Consider the following 12735-nt stretch of genomic DNA (forward strand, 5'->3'; position numbering starts at 1 on the left):
AAAACAGGAAGAATCTTACGTTGCACTCATGAGCTACAGGTCCAGACCACTAGTAGCTGTAGGTTGTAACCACTTGGCACAACTCCTGATCAATAGGCAGCTTAGGGCAATTGTTCCAGCCTTGAAAGAGAATATATGAGGAAAGAAGCAGCCAGAAAGACAGAAGACTCTGACTTAACCCAGCAGACCCAATTCTGGTTAAATTGGACCCTGAGAAAAGATGGAAGACTCCAGCCATTGTGAAGTAGAGCCCAGATCTTGTGTCATCTACACCAAACACAGAAAATTCATTAGAAACCACAGGTGTCTACAGTTAATACCAAAGAAATACTAAACAATTGCCAAAAGAAATTCCTTGTATGCTGCTAGATGTAGCATCAGGAGCTCTACCCGTTATAGGGAATGGGGGAGAAATTTGGTTTGGTTCACATTTTAAAGCAAACCCAGTATATATGGGGCAATGGTGAACCTCAATAGGCATGACAAACGCCCTGCTTGAACTGTGTGAACCCTAGAAGAACTCCCAGAGTCTTTTGCAACAAATAGGTGTTCCATGATGAGATATTCCTTCCAGGTTCAGAGGAGGGCAACAAGGATGATCAGGGGACTGGAAACAAAGCCCTATGAGGAGAGACTGAACAAACGGGGCATGTTTAGCCTGGAGAAGAGACGACTGAGGGGAGATATGATAGCACTCTTCAAGTACATGAAAGGTTGTCACATAGAGGAGGGCCGGGATCTCTTCTCAATCGTCCCAGAGTGCAGGACACTGAGTAATGGGCTCAAGTTGCAGGAAGCCAGAATTTGACTGGACATCAGGAAAAACTTCCTAACTGTTAGAGCCATACGACAATGGAACCAATTACCTAGAGAGGTGGTGGGCTCTCCGACACTGGAGGCATTCAAAAGGGCTGCTGGATAGCCATCTGTTGGGAATGCTTTGATTTGGATTCCTGCATTGCGAAGGGGGTTGGACTTGATGGCCTTATAGGCCCCTTCCAACTCTACTATTCTATGATTCTCTGTTGGCTTCCTGCTCCTCTATACCACCAACACTATTGTGTTGCAGGAACAACAGAATCAACCTGAGACACTCACATGCTTAACTGTTACGTGTTCCAACATTCTCTCAGTGATCTAGGCCAATGCTGGTACTGAGCCTGGCTCCCTCACTTGCTGTAATGTGATGAAGCAGTAACCAACTATTGCTGGAAAGCAAACGTGTGTACAGTATTGGATGGGAGCCCAAGTACTGTATTCTGGATAAACATTGCCAATCAAGTACGTTTAACTTTGGTTCATTTTTACTGGGTGTATGAGACAGGCACACAAATGTCAGTGGTGCCCGGTGGCCCCGTGTGAGAGAGGCAGTAGAATCCTCTCCAGGTTTTAGTCCAAACTTTCAAGGAGCTGCCCAAGGTGTGACTAATGAAAGCACCTGCAATGCATGAACAAGCCTGGATATTGCAAGGAGGAATATCTATGTTCCTGGAAGCAGCTGACTTGACCACAGTGACACACACATTGGTGACATCGAGGCTTGATTACTGTAACGCACTCTATGTGGGGCTGCCTTTGAAAATGATTCGGAAATTACAGTTGGTCCAAAATACAGCAGCCAGAATGTTAAATGGAGCACGGCGCAAGGAACATATTACCCCTGTGCTTTATCGACTCCACTAGCTCCCAGTTTGTTTCCAGGCCCAATTCAAAGTGCTGGTTTTGACCTTTAAAGCCCTGAATGGCCTTGGACCAGTGTACTTAAGGGACCGCTTACGTCCATATGTTCCTAGCCTGGATTTAAGTTCATCTGCCTCTGGTCTCCTCTGTGTGCCTGGAATGAAAGAAGTTAGACTGACAGGCACACGGGAGAGAACCTTTTCAATTGTGGCTCTCACACTTTGGAATTCCCTCCCCCAAGAAGCCCGCTTTGCTCCCTCCCTGATGGTTTTCCGGAAACTTGTAAAAACTATTTTGTTCTGGAGAGCCTTTGGTTGGGACTGACGGGTCAGCCTGACACTGTTTTAAGTTTTTAATCTTTTATTTTTATCTTTTAAGTTCTTTTATTCTCACTCCCCCATATGTGTATTCACATATATACACGTATGTATGTTTGTATGTGTGTGTATGTGTACATGCATTTTATGTATTTTAATTGTATTCTATGCATTTTAATTTACTGTAATGTTTTGTGTTTTTATTGTGTATTATATCATATATGTGTCCAATTTTATTGTAGCAGCCCTGAGTGCCCTATTGTAGGGCAGAAGGGCGGGATAGAAATATTTTAAATAAATAAATAAATAAATAAATATGGATATATTATTATCCTCAGTATAATTTCTTGGCTGTGAGGCATCATCTAAGGATTCATGATAGGAAATGTGTATGAAAAGGTGTACGGTGGTTGTTTTTCCCCTGATTTGGTAACCAGGAGACACCGCCAAACCTCTTGTCCTTAGATTCCCTGCTTCCTTCCCTCTTCATCTCCAACTGGAAAGGGAAATTGCACCTTATGCTAGCTAGACAGTGTGGATAGCTCTGACAAGCTGCTGCCACCTGCAGGCAGCTGCTGGGAAGGACACATAGAGGCAAAGGCAGCTCACAATAGATGGAAAGTGATAAACTGGGTGACAGTGGAGTCTACATTTCTTCTTCTTTTCCAATTGCAATCCCAGCAATGTGGTATAGGGTAAAGAACCTCGCAGGAAGCTTCTATATTAAGAGTCCTGTATTCCTCCCAGAGGCACCTTAATCAGTGCCAGGCTAGCTAAAAGACTCTCAGCCTTGCTTTATGGCAGGAGAAACAACTCGGGGTCCAATCAGCATCGTCACACAGGCTTGATTGCAAACGAGCTCTTTGCAGCACTCCCAAGTGCTTCCAACATTGCAGAACAGCATGCTCTGATGATGCAGTCCGTGACAGCAGAGCAGGACAGCTCCGGCACGACTGCAGGCGGAGCTAAGCGGAGAGCGTTTTTTGGCTCAGAGGAGCCAAATTAAAATGACTGCAGAGCAGACAACATTTAATAGAACCAGCGCTGCCTTAAGAACATTTCATTCTTCCCTTTTCCAAACAGCATTTTCGTATGTGGTGTCTTGGATAGAGGGTTAGATCTGAATGTGGGAAGACTTGGGTTTTAATCCTCTGGGGACTGTGGGTTAACCACTCTCTCTCAGATAGGGATGGGGGAGGAATTTGATTCAGTGTGCATTTAAAAGCAAATCTATCAAATTCACACTTTCTGAAACAGCGTGAGAACCTTCAAAATTGCACTTACCCGAATTTTGTAGTGCAGTTGTCCAGCCAAGCAGTGTTTACAAAAATGCACCTATTAGGGGAAAATGTTCATAAAATGAATATATTAGTGAAAATAATGTACCACAATGCATTACATTAAATAGCTTAAAATATGCATAGGTTAGCCAAAACTGCATACAAAAAACATGTTTTTTATTAGGAGAAATTCACATTAAAATGCTGAAGAATTTTCATGAGGATTTTTTTAAAAAAATGGCAAATTGCTGTAGAAATGTGGAGAACTGAATTTAAGATTGAAAAAATGAGAAACTGAGAGAACCAAAATTGATAGACCTGTGTTGAGCCCAGGGGTGACGGACCCAGACTCCTTCCCGAGGAAGAAGGGGGAAGGCATGAGTTTCAGAAGCCTCAGCCGTTAGGGAGCATGGACGATCCAGCTATTGTTGAGTCTAACCCCGACCTTGGGGAAGAGAGCGAGTTGCCACCCCGCCAGTTCCCATGGCTGGTCCTGCCTCTCAATGGGACAGCACTCGGCTCTTCAGCACTCCCACTGGACTGTTTGGGGATGCTTCTGAGAGAGCATACACTCCTCCTTCTCCAAGCATTATCTTAGAAATGTCCAATGCTTCCCCGCCCCCCGCTCTCCCGCCTGCCGATCAGGAACCTGTGCTTTCCGATGAGCCCTCGGAGGCTCGCCCCCCCTCACTGCGCTCACGATGTCGGGAGAAGCGGACAGGGCAGAAGGAGGCGTGTGTGCGATGGAGTGAGAGGTTACGCCCCAAGACCTCTCCTATTTGAGGCTACCGTGCCTGGAAGTGGGTGCTGAGTCAACTTTCCTCACAAGTTGCAGAGCATGTTTAGAGTGCAGTTAGGGATTGTAGTGAGTTAGCATAGGGATTTCTATGAGGCGCACAGCCTTTGATGTATCCATTACTTTAATAAAACAAGAATTGATTGCACCCTCATATCCAACTGGTGGTTCTCGCTCTTAACTGGACAACCTGTTCCATCCCTACACTTGGATTACCCTGCTGACACATAGGGTTGCTATGTGAGACGAAATAGGTTCCCTCCTCTCCCCAAATGTATGCTGCCCTGAGCTTCTCAGAGGAGAGTGAATGTGATAAATTTATAAATCAGCTTTCAGCTTTCAGATGTTTTGGACTCCAACTCCCATCAGCCCCAGCCAGCATGGCCAATGGTCAGGCATGATGGCAGTTGTAGTCTAGTAACATCCAGAGGGCATGAAGTTGGGAAAGGCTGATAGAAACTATTTCAAACTTTACAGTAAAAGTAGCAGTGTTCCTCATAAGAAAAAAAAATCTAAAATCCATATTAGGGCAAGAGCTGTATTAGGTCAATGAAAATATCACAAATAGTGTGCAAGCTTTTACTGGCTAGCCTGGTGAGCTTGAAAGCTGACACGCTATTTTATGACATTTTGGTTGACCTAATAAAAGTCTTGCCTTAATCTGGATTTTGAAAATTTACAGTGCAGTTGTGGGTAACACCGGTTCTGACATTTGGAGAAATACTGGCTTGATTTAGACATCACACCAACAAGCCTACTGAAGACCTTCCTCTTTCAACAAGCCTTTTAAGTAGAGACCTTATCCCAGTCTGTGTCTGTGTTGGAATTGCTTTTTAAGATGTTTTTAAAGCTTTTAAAGTTTGTTTTAAAAGTTCACTTTTAAATATGTTTTGTTTTAATATGTTGTAAAGTGTTGTTTTTAAGATGTTCTAGAATGTTTTTAGTGTTTTTGTTTGCCATCCTAGACTCCTTCTGGGAGGAAAGGCAGGATATAAATTTAATAAAATAAAAATAAATTGATAAAATAAACCATAGTTTGGGACTACTTGAACAATCCTGGGGCTCAATTTCTCAAATTCTGATTAGAAGTTGCCTTACACTAGGGAATTTCTCCATCTAGCCCAGTATTGTCTGTCCTGACAGGCGGTGGCTGTGTAGAGTCTTAGGCAATAGTGCCATGGTAAATTCTTCATGATAGTCACAGCAACGTCCCCTCACAGTTACACCCCCTTTTCACTTTCCCTTCTCTTCCTGCTCTCTGTGTCATCTCCAAGTCCACATGTCACTACAACAGACATCCCTAAGAGCTAATCAGCATGAAAGGACAGGAGGCTGTGTTAGCTACTGAGAAGAGTTTTCTTAGTGGCTGACTCATCTCCTTTCACTCTGATTGGCTCCAGTCAGTAGAAAAGGACAAGGATTCTTCTCAGTGGCCAACATGCTCCTCTTTCATGATGACTGGCTCATACATAGCGACTTGGCTGGGACTCTGCTTCCAAAAAAATAAGGGGTGTATGACTCCCCGTGACCCTGGACGACTACACCCCTGGTCTTAGACAAAGGTCTTTCCTGTCACCTGTGACCTTATTCTTTTATCTGGAGGTGCTGGGGATTGAACCTGGGACTTTCCGCATGCACTGGAGGTGCTCTACCACTGAGCTGGTTTGCAGCGCAATCTATCGTCTGCCGCTTCAGATGTAATAGCAACCTACCATGAACTCCCTACTAGAAGAGAGAGAATCTCAGCAGCACACCAGGAAAGGAAGCAACATATGAGCCCAAGGATGACATTCAGTATCTGTGACACCCAGATAGTATTTATTTATTTATTTACTTTATATCCTGCCCTTCCTCCCAGAAGGAGCCCAGGATGGCAAATAACAAGTGATAAAACATTAAAAAAACATTTTAACATCTTTAAAATGTTTTTTAAAACCTTTAAAAACCCTTTAACAACATCTTTGAAACAACAGCAATACAATACAGATGCAGATTGGGATAAGGTCTCTACTTAAAAGGCTTATTGAATGGGGAAAGTCTTCAGCCAAAAAGATAACAGAGATGCTGCCAGTCTATTATTTAAGGGGAGGGAATTCCAAAGGGCAGGTGCCACTGCACTAAAGGTCCGCTTCCAATGGGTGTGGAATGGACCTCCTGATGAGATGGTATCTGCAGGAGGCCCCCACCTGCAGAGCGCAGTGTTTAAGTGGGCATGTAAGGGAACATAGGAAGCTGCCTTATACTGAGTCAGACCATTGGGTCTGTCTAGCTTGGTACTGTTCACGCTGACTGGCAGTGGCTCTCCAGGGTTTTAGAGAGGAGTTTTTTCTCAGACCTATCTGGAGATGCCGAGGAATGAACTTGGGATCTTCTGCATACAAGGCAGATGCTCTACCACTGAGCTACAGCCCTTCACCCTGAAAAGTAAGAGAATCTTTCAGGTATTGATTTTGTAGTAAAAATCACCATCCTGTTTGTGCAAACGTCAGCTCATCTGGGTCGGCATGGGACTCCACTGGACTTCATGCCTTGCCAGATGGTAATAGTGAATGAATCTATAGGTTGCATCCAATGTAGCGCTAAGAATCTATAGGTTGCATCCAATGTAGCTAATGTTTCATTGTCAAAATATTTTTGCACTAGCAGAACATTGTTGCACAAGAGCTGTATTGTATGTATTTTAAGGTCTGTAATTGTAATGTATTTTAAGGTCTGTTTTTATTATGTTTTAAAGTGTTTTTAGTGTTTTTGTTTGCCACCCTGGGCTCCTACTGGGAGGAAAGGCGGGATATAAATCAAATAATAAATAAATAAATAAATAAATAAATAAGAGAATGAACAGGTTGCTGTGAACTCTGTTGCACAATAGATTGTGCAACCTCTTGCACAGCGAGTTTCTGCTAGCACAACTGTTGTGTTGGATTCCTCTGCTGCGCCACAATAAAATTCACCCATCCGCTAGCACAACAGCCTTCCACTAGTTGACAGAGAATGCTGGCTACAGCCCTATGTTATGAAAGCTCGTTGTGTATGGGAAGGGTTTAGGGAGAGTAACTGTGTAAGAATATTGTTAATGTTACTGGCTTGTCCCAAGATGCCTTGCAACATTTCTTCCTTGTGTTTGTTTTTATCTTGCTTTTATTTTGTTTGTTTTTATTTTGCTGCTTAGTACATCCCACTGAATGGAGAATTCATTATGGCCTCTGGTGCTGGGTTTGCAGCTTCCGATGGCAGTTATGATCCAGGATGTGAGACAGGTATTGTGCTCAACCTACTGTTCATTAGTAATGCAAATTAAGCACACAGAGAATATGCCTCCATTATGCCGCTGCTCACATGAGTCATTCTCCCAGTCATAATTAACTTTTCCCTGGAGCCCCCCAAAGTTTTGAAATTGCAGTCAGAGCTTTCCTTTTCATAATTGGGGGTGGGAGGAGAGGAGAGACTGTGGGAGGGGAAGGAGGAAATGCTAAGCATTGGATGCATACGTTCCTCCAGAGCTGTCTCTTGTGGAGCTTCATTGAAAGGAGTTGTGTTTTGCTCTTGCCAAAATTGCATTCATTTCAGCGAGGCTTACAAAGGAGATATTCCCAGTGGAACCGTCCTCATTGTTTGCACTTCCATTGCGTCTAGTACAAGCACAGTGAAACTGAGATCCACATTGTCTAGGTTCAAGGCCTATAACTAAAGGAACGCATCACCCAGAGCTGAATTCCATCTGGAGCCAAGTCTTGGAACCTATGTGGCTGCATGGATCACGTGGGCTTTCTTGCGTTGTGGGAGCCAAGCAAGTAGGAGGGTAGTTTTCAATTGGCATACTTCAAATGTTTTTAATAAGACGTAGCTACCTGAGCCTATGCAATTGAGTGGGATCCCAAAATAATTCATGTTAACGGCATATGCATGCCCATGATTCTTGCGCACTTGGATCATGCATATAGAATGATGCACACTTACAGACAGGGCCGGCTCCAGGCATGCAGCCTTAAGCATATTGGTTTCAATAGGCTTAAGCACGACCTAACACAATGTTGGATGCAGTTAGTTTTTTGTGGATACTGGAACATCAGTGCTTGTAGAGAGCATCAGCAGAGTGGATACCTCTCTGTGCATGGAATGGGATGTGCATGAGGAGCAGCCTGCTAGTGAAGTGAACTGGGAAGCCCATCTGCCTGCACCTCCTTGTGGTATGTGAATGAAGCACCATGGTGCATAGGAAGCTCATACATGTGCGGAGCTCTGTTGTATGGAGAGGAATGTTGATACTTTATCTGTAGGTAGAAAAATATTCTATGGTTCCATGCAATCTAAGGTGACCAGAAGTCAGACTTAAATTGTGTATCAAGGCCCTTGTTGTCTTTGGCTGTTATCAGCATGCTGGGTTATGTGCAATTAGGTGACAGCTTTGTTAATATTAAACAGAAAGAAAGTTGTTAATGAATTAAATATGAATTTCAGTAATACACTGTGTAGAGCTGCCCTTGTGTATTGTTTATTCTCATATTTAATTCCCCAGCAGAGGAACTATGGGATATAGTTCGTGGATGGCATGTTTATAATTGCACTTAGCTGTGGCTGGGAGGGGGGTGCCAAGCAATGGCTAATATATTGCTAATAAAGTTTGTTATGTTTATTGTTATCCATGGCTTTCCCCAGGCTTACTCACACCTTATGCTTGTAGAAGATCCTCTCCAGCAACTTGTATAAGTTCTTTGTAGCATTCTTGTAATATGCCTGGGATAATAAATCAGATACCTACTATGTGGAGCTTTTCCTTTCAAAAAATTCTAAATCACTCCAACCCAAGCTGCGTACACACACTATTTAAAGCACATGACTTGCCCCAAACAATCCAGAAAACTGTGCTTTACCCCTCACAGAGTTACCATTCCCAGCACCCTTAGCAAGCAACAGTTTTCAGGATTCTTCGGGGCAAGTCATGTGTTTTAAATGTATGCTGTGTACGTATCCCCAGTAATCAGCTGTACACCATCACCCATATAAAAGGTGTCATTAAATATACCTTGTTTCCTGGTAAATGTGGCAGGAAGGGAATCAAGGCTGAGATGCTTTAGGGGCCAGCCAGGAATGGACTGGAGCTCCCATTGGGTAGGTTCTCACAGTGGAGGAGGCAAGAAGGAAGGTTTAATGGGTGGTGGGAGGAGGCAGCTTCTGGATTGACTTCTCCACCTTCACACAGATAGTTATAAAATCATAATGCCTTTGCACAGATAGTTATAAAATCATAAATCATAAAGGGTTTGTGAAGGTCATCTAGTCCAACCCCCTGCTCAGTGCAGAATCTACAATACAGGATGGAACTACAGCATCCCTGACAGATGGGTGCCCAGCTTCTACTTAAATATCTCCAGTAAAAGGAGAGGACAACACCTCCCAAGACAGTCTGTTCCACAATCAACATTTCTGAACTGTAGGAAGCTTCTCCTAATGTTTGACTGAAATCTGCTTCCATGCCATTTCCACCCACTGGCTTTAATCCTGTTCAGTGGAGGAACTACCATGCTATCATGTCTCCCCTGAATCTTCATTTCTCCAGGCAAAGCATACCCTACTCTTTCAACCAAAACCAGTGACTGCTGGTGGCTCCATGTCAGTGGGAGAGTGGAATCCGCTCCAGGTTTTAGTCTGAACTTTCCTTGAAAGTTCAGACAAAAACCCAGAGCAGATTCCACTGCTTCACTGACATGGAGCCACCAGCCACCACTGATCAGTCCTCTTAGTCTGGGAAGGGCCATACCTCAGTGGTTACAGCATTGCCTCACATGCAGAAGGTCCCAGGTTCAATCCCCGGCATCTCTAAGTAGGGCTGGGAATGACCCCTGCCTGAAACCTGGAAAGCTGCTGCCAGTCAGGAAAGGCAATACTGAACTAGATGGACCAACGGTCTAGCTCAGTATGAGGCAGATTCCTATGTAATAATAATAATAATAATAATAAAATTTTATTTTTGAGTCGCCTATCTGTCCGAGTAAACGGACACTCTAGGCGACGTACAATAATATAAAACATAATATACATATCAAACAACAACATAATTAACCTAAAAAACAACCTTCAATTTAAATACAGCATAAAACTAATCCACCCCAATCCTATAGGCCTGCCTGAACAGCCAGGTCTTTAAGGCTCGGCGAAAACTTATCAAGGAGGGAGCATGTCGCAGATCAAAAGGAAGGGAATTCCAGAGGGTGGGGGCCAGAAATCGAAAATGCCCTCTCTCTGGTCCTCACCAGTCTGGCTGTTTTAACCGGTGGAACTGAGAGAAGGTCTTGTGAGGCTGATCTCGTCAGGCGGCATAATTGGTGATTCTGGAGGTGCTCCTTCAGATAAACTGGGCTGAAACCGTATAGGGTTTTAAAGGTCAACACCAACACCTTGAATTGGGCCCGGTAGGCAACTGGTAGCCAGTGAAGATCTATTAACACTGGAGTGATATGATCACAGCGACGGCTATGCTTGATCAAGCGCACCGCCGCATTCTGTACCAGCTGTAACTTCCGGACCGTTTTCAAGGGTAACCCCTTGTACAGCGCATTACAGTAGTCTAAGCGGGAGGAGACCAGGGCATGTATCACTCATGGGAGCAGATGAACAGGAAGGTAAGGTCGCAGTCTCTGTATCAGATGTAATTGATACCACGCTGCCCGGCTCACTGCCAAAACCTGAGCCTCCATGGACAGCTGGGAGTCAAGAATGACCCCGAGGCTGCGGACCTGGTCCTTCAGGGGTAAACTCACCCCATTAAGTACCAGGTCTGTAATTCCCAACCTTCTTTTGTCTCCCACGAGCAACACCTCGGTCTTGTCGGGTTTTAGCTTCAGCCTATTCTCTCCCATCCATCCACTTACAGACTCCAGGCACTTCGACATGGTATTCACAGCCAACTCTGGTGAGAACTTAAATGAGAGATAGAGCTGAGTGTCATCCGCATATTGGTGACACTGCAGCCCAAAACTCCTGATGATGGTCCCCAGCGGCTTTACATAGATGTTAAATAGCATGGGGGAGAGGATAGAACCCTGTGGCACTCCACAATTAAGAGGCCAAGGGTCTGAAACCTCATCCCCCAATGCCACCCGTTGGTGCCTGTCTGAGAGATAGGAGCGGAACCACTGTAAAACAGTGCCCCCTATTCCTAATCCCTCTAGGCGATTTAAAAGGATACCGTGACTTGGTTTCACACCCCTCACCATCCTGGTTAGTGGCCTCTGGGCATGCTCCGGTTTGCCAGTGCCCTTCTTAGAATCACATAATCATAGAACAGTAGGGTTGGAAGTGGCCTATAAGGCCATCAAGTCCAACCTCCTGCTCAGTGCAGGGATTAAAGTGTGGTGCCGATAACCATACACAATACTCCAAGAGTCTTGCAAAAATAGCTCACCTTTTGAGCCACAGGACCAAAAGAGCAGGAAGAGACAAACCCAAATGGGTGAAGAAAATTGCAAAACCAAAAGAGGGAGACCATTGTGTTTCCTAATTGCAGGAGCTCTGCTTGTAGGACCTTGGGTGTGTGTGTGCGGGCCTGTGTGCAAGCATGTATGTGTGTGTGTGTTTCCACTAGGGCAATGGCAGCAAGCCAGACAACAGGACTGCTGCAGGTATAGCTTCCACAAGGCTTGTTCAATGCTTGTTGGTCAGGGGTGGATTTGGCAGGTACAAGTCTGCCCGCCCCATCCCCAGCATGTTCGCTGTTCATAACATGTGAAAAGGAATATAATCTGTTACTGAAGTGTCCCTGGCATGGTCAGAGGATGGGGGGGGTATTTAAAACAAACAAAAGGGAGTAACGTATGTCGCTCTAGATCTGGGCTCTTAAATACATATAAACAAATGGCTTTTGTCATCATGATTAGATGTTGTGGTCTTACGTTATGTGGCACCACAAAAAGAAAAATGTTGTCTGACCAAGCTTCAGATTCATCTGGAAAGAATAAGGATGAAACACAAACTCTACCTTAAGGGTGGGGGAATCTGTGGCCCTCTGGCTGTTGCTGGACTCTAATTTCCACGAGCCTCAGCCAGCATGGCCAATGCTCAGGGACAATGGGAGTTATATTCCAGCATCATCTGGAGGGCACCAAGTTCCCTGTCTCTGCTCTGTGAGATCAAATGACCCCCCCCCCAAAAAAAACCTATTGGCATCCTGAGATGCAGTATAGATCTAGGCCAAGGCTGGAGAACCTGTGACCTTTCTGGAGTTGCTAGACTACAGTTCCCATCATCCCTGACCATTGGCTGTGATGGCTGAGGCTGATGAGAATTGGAGTCCAACCACATAGGAGGGCCACAGGTTCCTCATCCTGATCTAGGCAGATACTAACACAACACGTTCCAAGATTTTAGCTCCATATCATGTAGACCTAAGCAACACAAACAGATCTGGAAGCAGACTTCAATGGAGGGGGTGGGGAAGGATACTGGAATTTTTGGAATGCTGTGAGGTAGAAATGTGCTATATTTTCTTTTTGTTGTTGAATTGTTTTGTTTATATTTGCCACCCTGGGCTCCTTCGCGAGGAAGGGTGGGATATGAATTCTATTATTGTTGTTGTTGTTGTTGTTGTAATAAAAGCTTAGATAATCAGAATTTCAAGGGACCTATAAGCTTTGGTATTAGAGGCCCTGCTCTGCAATTTACCATG

The 12735-nt window shown here is 44.4% G+C and overlaps 1 protein-coding gene across 1 annotated transcript in view; it reads left to right on the forward strand.

Annotated features, from left to right (window-relative positions):
* Nucleotides 1–12735, forward strand: part of AMN (amnion associated transmembrane protein) — a 106184-nt gene that overhangs the window by 50892 nt on the left and 42557 nt on the right. Inside the window, exon 4 of the mRNA XM_061613277.1 lies at nt 7243–7330. Coding sequence (XP_061469261.1) covers nt 7243–7330 — 88 coding nt within the window. The remainder of the gene's footprint in view (nt 1–7242; nt 7331–12735) is intronic.

The sequence above is a fragment of the Rhineura floridana genome, chromosome 2 (assembly GCF_030035675.1).
Source record: "Rhineura floridana isolate rRhiFlo1 chromosome 2, rRhiFlo1.hap2, whole genome shotgun sequence".
Lineage (NCBI taxonomy): Eukaryota > Metazoa > Chordata > Lepidosauria > Squamata > Rhineuridae > Rhineura > Rhineura floridana.